The sequence below is a fragment of the Eurypyga helias genome, unplaced genomic scaffold, assembly GCF_000690775.1.
Source record: "Eurypyga helias isolate BGI_N326 unplaced genomic scaffold, ASM69077v1 scaffold15516, whole genome shotgun sequence".
Lineage (NCBI taxonomy): Eukaryota > Metazoa > Chordata > Aves > Eurypygiformes > Eurypygidae > Eurypyga > Eurypyga helias.
Window position 1 is genome coordinate 26,461 of NW_010256137.1, and position 9,251 is coordinate 35,711.

Below are 9,251 nucleotides of genomic sequence, written 5' to 3' on the forward strand. Positions count from 1 at the left end.
TACTCTAATGTTTTCATCTTCCAAACAACAGAATCTTTCTCAGATTCCTGAGTCACTGGATGGGTTTTCCTAAATTCCATGTTCCCTTTTTTCTGTCTGGGAACCAGCTCTTACTGAAGACAGTGGCAAATCCCACACTGACATCAGCTGGAGCTGGAATGGAGATTAAACACTTTTCTTATAAAGCGCTTCCTGTCCTGCCAAAGGTTCTGGATGCCATCGGGGTACATGATGTGGTAGCCAAATATGATAACCTCCTGCCAGACGACACGGTGCTGATCCAGCCCTTATTGCCAGCTGCAGTACAGACGGGGCACAGCGACAGCCCTTCGTAATGTTAGTCCTTCTCTCACATATCCAGGTTGTTCTATATTTTCTTCTCCACTCTCAGAAGTGCTAGATATTTTGTGCTGGTACATCCAGGTCCTGGGAGCAGCTCCACTGCTTCAACGGGAATAGGTTTAGGCCGGTACCAAGCACTCTACAAAACTTTCTGGAAACCGCATTTGGAGTCCACAGTATGTGACCAACAATTAACCTTCTTGCTAAAAAAGCCTTGATTAAAAAAAAATAGTTAAAAATATAGTAAAGCTTGATCAACTTTCACTGAAGTACCACATAACTTTTTTAACTAGGTCAATCTGCTTATGGAATAACTGTGACAGAACACAATTCTGAAGCAGGGGAGATGTTCCCTGGACTCCGATACATACACACCCCTAAATCCCATCTGCCTCCTCTCCTTTCAGACGTTAATTTCTGAATCTGAATGCAGTGAACTTCAATTTTCAAATGAAATCGTAAATAATTCTTCGGCACAGGCTCGTAAGACTAAAACACAGATGCATCAGCACTCAAGTAATGAGACTTCTGAAATGACTGTCGTGTAGTTCTCTGTGTCCTGATGAGCTATACCTCGGTCAAAATGGACACAAGTCCCACGGGACTCTCCAGGCTCAGGAATGCTTCCATTTCACATACCGCAACGTCACCATTGAAGAAGTGTTTGTGGGAAAAGCCTATTTCCAGCAAACTTGGAATCGAACTGGAAAAAGCGTTTCTGAAAGGTGAAAAGTGATTTGCATAGGCAGGACTGTCTCTCTGCCCAGCACTGCAAACGTGCAGCACCCGAAAATCTTTCTGGGGAGGAAAGAAGAGAGGGAAGTCACCATTCCTTTTGCAGCTCTTTGAACACGGGAGGCCAGACGGCAACTCCGTCAGGACTCCTGAGAAGATTGTCCTCTGCGTGTCTCAGTTTCCCCTGTACGAAGCCCAAATGGCAGTGCCTGTGCCTCTTGGCAGGCACACGATCTGTGGGATCACTTAGCTGTCAGGGATGTTGGGGAGGGGAGGTGCAGGGGTGCAGGTGAGAGCCAGAGAGCGAGGGCCCTGCCGTGGAATTCCACAGCCCAGCAGCTTTCCCGAGCTGCAGGATGGCTGCTCTTCCCCCCAGAACACCAGCGCCTGGAGCAAACCCAGGGGAAGATGCTGGAAATGGCTTTTGCCCATTCTCCCCTAGGATACGTCCATCCTGGAACACAAAGGCTTTGTCATTTCCACCTTCCTTGCCCTGAATTGGCTCTTTGTGTATATGCCTCAGGGTGTGATTTGCTTTTAATACTAATTTCCACAGGACATAAGGTGAGCATTATGTTCCAGTGCAAACTGATTGTACCTGTAGGTAGAAGAGACTGAGACAGCGGAGGAGAGAAGGCACAGACTTCTTGGTGTCCCTGGGACCATACCTTCCTGCCTGCAAATCAAGCAGCTTGTAGTTGCTTGAGTCAGTCTTGAGTGCTTCAGACAAACCGAGCCCTCACTGCAGGAGTGCACAGGGATCTGCTCCATCCTCGCTGGGAGCTCGCTTTGCTCAGCGTGACTGCGGGGCAGCCCACTTCCATCCCCCCTCGCCTGTAAAGTGTGCGCCTCCTGGGTGTTGCTGCTTCCTGGGAGGCAGTTGCTGGGATTTTTAACTACTCTTCAGGAACTGCTGGCCGATATTTCTCTTTACAACTTTTTCCTACAGGACTAACATTACTGTCTCTCCTCTCCCATACCTTCCTCTCCAGCTCACACCTGCGAGAAGAAAGCCTCCAGCTCTCATCTGTGGCAATAATACTGACAGGTTTGGGGGTCATAGCCCCGAATTGCTCTCAGGCATCAGAGCAACCAAGAAGTGAGAGTAACCAACTACATGCCAAATGACAGGGCCTATTCAGCTGCATGTAATGCCCTAGGGGATGCCTTTCCGGGACCTCTGGACTTGCAGCAGTCAGGCCCAGAGAGTATCTAACCCCCTGGTACTTTCTCCCAGGCAGAAGCCACTGCTGCAAGGCTGAGGCCCATCTGCCCGTCCAGTTGTCCCAGGCCATGTGCTCTGGGGCAGGACCTCCATCACAACACACAGGGCTACTGGCAGCGCTATTAGAAGTGTGTAAGGAGATGCTGAAAGTGAGCACATTCAGGGCACCAACTTGATCAACACCCTGCAGCCCACAGCTTCTGTGCTTGGTAGCTCCAGCAGATCAAACACAAACGTGGCATCCAGTGGGACTCCCACGCTATTCCTGGCTCTGCTGCTGATTCACTTCTGCATCTCTTGTCCTACGCATTTAACTGGTGGTATTACACCTCACTGGGTGGAGCACGGATTAGTCAGTGTTTGCTTGCATTCAGCTGTTAGCTCGCAACGCTCTCACCATGCCACCCTCATTATTCCCTCCTACTCCGTGCCTCATGACGGGCCTTTGGCCTGGGCCTACAGACACCGGATGAAATTCAAAAGCCCTTTCCTGTTTCACAGTGAGCGAGATGAATTCCGCAGAAATGTCACCAGAACTGATGCCACCCAGTATTTAGCGTATAGAGTTAAAATACCAAGATAGCAATAAGCCAAAAACTGGAAGAGACTCCCTATAATTTTGCCTACTAATTCTTCTCCCAAGGAAACAGCCCTTGGTCATCAACACAGGCTAATGCAACAGTTGTCTGTCACCACATTCCTGACCCTGCAGTTACTACTGATGTACTGTCTTTCTTCTTTAGAGATCGTTAATCTCCCTTAGCTCTCATAGCTTTATCTTACACAAGTTTTCTTGATTCTCAGCTTCTCTTTTTTTTCTTCTCAGTGGATCCTTATGAAACCTCATCAACAGCCTATTAACACCTCTGACATTCCCAAGCACCAGTTTTAGCTTCTTCATACCAAGTATACCGAGATGCACCTTTCCCCATCCCTCCTCTCCAATCCATTTACTAGCAATTTTCTCCAGCATCTTTGGCCTTAACATGGCCCATGCTCTACATTTCTGATTTTTTTTTCTCCATACCATCCTACCTAGTGCTTTTATTATTCATTCTGCTACCATTTTCCATATCACTTCCCAGCCATCAAGCTTCGTGAAGATTACATCACTTCTTCCCTAGTGATATTTTCAAATTCCTCTTACTCTTCCTCCCTAAAAAACCTGCTGTTTTATCTCAGCACTACTAACAGCCCCTTCAGGCCTCCCCCATACACTGCTCTCCAACACACCTTGAAAACAGACCTACTGGGGTCCATCTTGCCTCGTGCAGCAATTTCCATCCTGCTCCAGTCTGACCTCACATATTCAGGCAGCTCGTGCCAACTTGCCAAATGTCACATTTCTCAGTCTCCGCCAGCATATCCAAGTGTCTTTTAACAATATAAACCCCGCACTTCTGCATCACCAGAGATGAGGTGGGACAGACACAATCTTAACCCAAAACAGGGAAAGCATCCGCACAGCCACACAGGACATCGCTGGACTGCCAGGAGCTTTGTGGAGTTACCTAAGCAGCCAGTAAACCTGCACCAGACTCATTGAGCAGCTCCTCACAAACATCCTTAAGCCTTTTTTCCCCTAAAACCACCCTTCTCACTGACCCATGCGAAAGGCTATAACTTTCTTCTGCAAAGGACTCCTACAGTTAACGTTAGTAGGAAAGCAACCAGTTAATACTGGTTCAAGGGACAGCTAGGAATAATTAACACCACTCCATTTTCGTAACAGACACGCACATCTCCAGCTGTGTCCTCTTCCTCCCACGCTCCTTCGTTGCAAAGAAGCTCCTGCCAACCCCTGCAAAACACACACACTTGGCCTGATCTCGCGCAGAGCCTCAGGCAGCACAGTCATATTTAATCATGACCTTGCCCAACCGATCCCTGTCACACCAGTGATGAGACAAGAGTTTCACAGTGCAAAACTGGTCACGGTAACGATGATGATAAGGTTGCACAACAACCAGACGGAAGGCAGATCCCAGTTGCAACCGGTTGCACTGTTGCAGGCTCTGACTTCATGAGACATGAAGGGTTTTCGCAGGTGCTCCAAAGCGTATTCTTCCCCTCCTTGACTATTTTGACAATCCATAGAAAAAATTAGGTTAACTTTTCTGCAAAGCTAACACTTTCAGTCACAAATTTACACACTTTGAGTAATGTGGTTTCTGGGTGAACATTTTTAGCTTTCCAGCACAAAGAAATATGTAAAGATGGTATTTTCTGCTCCCCTTTCCCATCTTCCTCATCATGAAGTGTAACAGAAACTGACTGCACTTCAGTCTATAAAAAAGCCAGAATACGAGAACTGCTAATGCTCCTCTAAGTAGAATCCGAGTGTGAGAACTAGGAATTGCAGAAGCAGGCCCTGGCAAACCCAGGGCACCGAAGGTCACTTCCAGCGCGTTTCATCCTGTGCTGCTTTCGGCAGGTGCACGGCAGAGATGGCTAGCGAGAAGGGGTGCGTGGAAATTCCCATGGTCATGTACGAACCGCACCGTGAACCCTACACGCAAGAACCCTCTGCACCAGAGTACTGCAGCCAAGGGGGTGAGCCGGCTCCGCGGGGAGGGGTTTGGGAAGAGCACTCGGCGGTTGCGTGGCAAACACCCATAGCTGGTTTCCAGAGTGTAACGGAGCCAAACTCATAAGTGGCCCAGGTCTGGCGGAGTTAGAAAGGGCCTGTGCCAGCATATAAACCCCAGGGCTGGGGTAGGAAAGCTGGAAGGATCTCCTGATGAAAACACCACTCTATATGGCAAAAAATATTTTTGTTCATTTAGTTACTCATTTTTCTAACAACATTATGGGACTCACAGTTGTATCTCTAGAATTGCATCTCTACAATCATTTCACATTCCTAATGAGCAAATGTTCAGCCAGCAAACACATGGATGGGCCATGTCTTGCTTAAACTGTAATCCAGTTTTCCAGAGAACTGGCCTTTTCCCAAATGCTCCTGCTGCCCAGGGCTGCCTTCCTGAGATGAGTCAGTTCTGCAGCCGAGTTCTGCAGTGCTGAACAACCCCTTCCCATTGCTGTCTCACGGGGAAAAATCACGAATGAGGTGCTGGCAGTTCAGCTCAATGACGACGCAGCTGCTTCTCTGCTGGGTTGGCTTGTCCCCCTGAAAAGAGGCATTGCCCTCACACCTTCACAAGCATCTCACAACACTCCTTTGTCTTCTGCCTGTTTGAGCCCACACTCACGGAAAGACACACCCAGGTATCAGTGACTTTACGTTCCTGCTGTTGAGGGAATTGCCATTCACCAGAACAACTGGAGCAGAAACCAGAACGGGAGGTTGGGAGGTGATCAGTAAGGCTAGATGTGGCAGTACGGGGCCTCTAAAACGGACTCATTTTCAGAGCATTTTACTCTGATCAGCTTTCTCTGTAAACATTTTTGTCTTTAGAGACCTCTCTGGACTCTTTCTGAACTCAGAAGAACTTGGAAGAGGTTGGGGAGAAAAAGTCTCCCTCTTGTCCCCCACGGGACAGGCACTCAGCACATCAGCACGGAGTGGTAGTGCCTTGCCCTTGGGAGGAAACAGGTCCTTCACAAAAACACATCGAGTGATAACTCACTTGTACTGAAAATACTCCTCTTCCAGATCGGAAGGAAATTATTAATTTTTTACCAGTTTGTTTTTCCACAAATAATCTCCCCTACTCCCAAAAAAACCCCTTGAAAAAACTAAACACACACCCTGCCCATTAAACCCAAATGCCATTCCAAATCTCTACCACTTCTGGGAAGCCATTCAAGGAAGCATTCCTAACATATTCCCAAGCTTCTCATTTAATTTTGTCTCACTCCGGAAAACTCCGGTTTCATATCCCACTGCCCCGTGGGCTTATTCCCGGCTGGAGTCACGCTGTTTCCGCAAGGCTCAGCAGCGCAGGCTGGGCTCCCAGGTCAGGGCTGCTCTGCTGAGGGTGAGGGCTTCACCACACCAGACCCCTCGTGGGGACCGTGCTGCTGCTGCAGACCACTCCGGCAGTGTGACAGCACACCCACGCCAGCCGGCTGTGGAGTTTCATACGTTATTTTGAATAGATTCAAGAATGCATTTGTTATACACTTATTTATTTCCCGCTTAGGCAGGCTGATGGCATCCTTAGGTTGTAAGATCAGTAAAAGAACTAACAGAGCACGAGGTGTCTTAGTCACGGGCTTCCCTTCCCTCCTCTCTTATCCTCAGCAGAGAGAAAAAGGGCTCGGATTTTTTTTCTACAACAAAGGGTAGGATGCAATTCCTTGGCTGCAAGATGGAGGTGGATAAAATTCAAACTGGAGAAAGGTCTCTAAATATCAGTAGTAAGGGCAGTAATCACTGAAACTAGTTAGAGGTGTTGGGGAACACTTAGCAATGGAGTCCTTCAATTAAGACCAAGTGTCATTCCAATGTTGCGCTGGGATAGATGCAGTTACTGCCTTTGTGTTGAAAACACGATTTGATTTCTCAGGTTATGAGTATCCTGCTCCCCCACCTTACACCTGTCGAGAAACAGCCACCCTTGAGCCTCCAGGTAAGTGCTAGGGGACTGCGTTTCTGACAACGTCACACCCTAACAAAGGTGAAATGCTTTTGAAATCAACAGGTAAGATGGAGTTTTCTGACTAAATCACATAGAGGCTGGAAAATTTCCCTAGAAATGTGGAAAGATAAGCTAAGATGTGAGACTCGAGACTTGTTTTTCCAGCATTAGCCAATCTACAGAAGTACCCATTTTTTAAAAACCAGCTAGGAGCTAGAACTTTCCCAACAAATCAATTTAATTCTAGTTTATTGCATTGTTCCTGTTCTAGTCACCTTGATAGAAGTGGAGAAGCTCTAAGCAGACTCTGAGGAAAGGCTTCAAAGAACAGTCAGACAACATCTCTTACAGAAGGGAGACACACATATATTTTTTAAAATGCCCAAGACTAGAATGCAATTAAACTCAAATATACTATAACCTGTATCTAACAGACAATACCTTCCCACTCCCGAAATCTTGCTTCAGGCTACAGTGTGAACATACCCTAAACTTGTTTTAGGATGCTTAAAATGGTATTTTTCACTGAAAACATTTCTGAAAAAAATACCCTTTGTGTACCCACAAGGGGGTGCACCCCTCAAGGAACCTGGCAGAGTCAGGTCCAGACTGAAAAAACACCAGGGGAGCTACAGACTTTACTAACTGGGGACAGCCCCATCTTTCTGATTCATCTCCTTTGGTGAATTCCTTGTAAATACTGTAAAGTTGGTCCAGAAAGCTCCTCTATATCCTTCAAATCTCTTCTTCTGGGAGAACGTGAGTTTTCATATTACTTTAAACACCAGGAGAGAAATTCGCAGTGTCAGAGTACATCCACCAGTGGGTGGTGGAGACTGCCTGACTGCGGGGATTATCCCATAAGCAATTCCCTGTGTATGTCCTTACCCGAGCAAATACAGGCTGCTGGTAGAAACAGCGTATTGGGACACGCAGCGCAGTGGCTGTCATGAATATACTTTAAATCAGTAACATAGATGCCTCTAGATCACCCATGTTAAGAACCTACATTCTCCAGTTAAGACTTTACAACATGGAAAAGATTTCCTGTGCTTCTCATTTCCTCTTGAATTCAGTTTACATGGTGTCTCAGCCACCGGTCATCGTAGCAGGAATCTTCTCAAGCAAGCCAACGTCCACGATATGCCCTTCCTGCCGCCTGCACATCACCACACAGGTCACCTACAGACTGGGCCGACTGTCTTACCTCCTGTGCGCCAGCCTGTGCATGGTTGGGTAAGCTCTCGCGTGGGCGCTGAAGGTCACAGAATGGTTTGGGCTGGAAGGGACCTTAAAGATCATCTAGTTCCAACCCCAAAGATCCTTTATAGCAGAAGGTTTAAAAGAGTCATTCAAAAAACAAAGTGCTAGCTAGTGCTTATAGTGACAGTTTGCCCTTCCCTGCGTGATAAGAAATCATTCTGTCCCTACTAGGTACAGTCCTCATGGCTGCAAGGGATGCGAGCTTGCTAAATTTAAGTATGTTGTTACTTTTCATAAAAGCAAAAATTAGTGCAACATTGTCTACTTCCCTACCGTAATTTAGAAGCAGGCTCAGAATCAGACTAAAGCATCGAATATTGGCAGTGAAGGGGATTAATCTTTCAGGAAATACTATAACCAGCAAGTCTTGGGAGAGGAGTGGATTCATGCAGGGAAAAGGCAGAGAGAAAGAAGAGATGTAGCCCGCAGAAAGATCAGTCAGCAAGCCATTCCATGCGTGTCCATCTCCTCTTTGCCTGCAGGTGCTGTTTTGGCTGCTGCTTTGTACCCTTCTTCGTGAGGCTCTTCAAGGACGCAGACCACTACTGCCCATACTGCCATTTCCACATTTACCGATACAAAAGACTGTAGAAACCAAAGTTTACGCAACCAGATGGTGACAAGTCTCCGCTTCCTGATGGCGTAAGGTTCTAGATGTAAAACTACCGCTGGCAGACACGGGAGCAGGCTTCGGTTCCGCACACCCCCCGCTGGTGAACCCACCCGGAGTTTACCGAGAGGTGGCTGGACTGGCTCTAACAGTAAAAGCCTGGAGGACTCGTTTAGGGTGTCGCTTGGCTGGATGCCGCATACCCCTTGTCCTGAGCTGCGAGGGGACCAGCACGACCACTCCCGCCAACCCGCTGAGACAGACTCTTCCCAGAAGAGTCTTCCACCCGGCGGTTTGGACACACGCGTTCCAGAGAGGCACTTACCTTCCACGCGCCGGAACTGACCAGTGGGATTTCATTTCTCTCCGCTTTTCTTCGTCCGGGACCTGCCCCCGCAGGTGGCACAGTGTAGCTGATTATTTATTCACGGTGCGCTACGTTATGAGACTCTTTACTGTGTTATACGTGAGGTAAGAAAATAAACGTGTTCTTGTCCACGACACTGGCAAAGCATCCTCTGGCTGCGTCGCC

The 9,251-nt window shown here is 47.6% G+C and overlaps 1 protein-coding gene across 1 annotated transcript; it reads left to right on the forward strand.

Annotated features, from left to right (window-relative positions):
• Positions 1-206: 206 nt before the first annotated feature.
• Positions 207-9,190, forward strand: LOC104511101 (the record flags this gene model as incomplete). The annotated part of the gene is made up of 6 exons (XM_010153569.1): positions 207-331; positions 891-1,067; positions 4,737-4,855; positions 6,775-6,837; positions 7,923-8,082; positions 9,119-9,190. Coding segments are annotated over 6 exons (716 nt in total), but the record flags the coding sequence as incomplete, so codon positions are not given.
• Between the last annotated feature and the right edge of the window lie 61 nt (positions 9,191-9,251).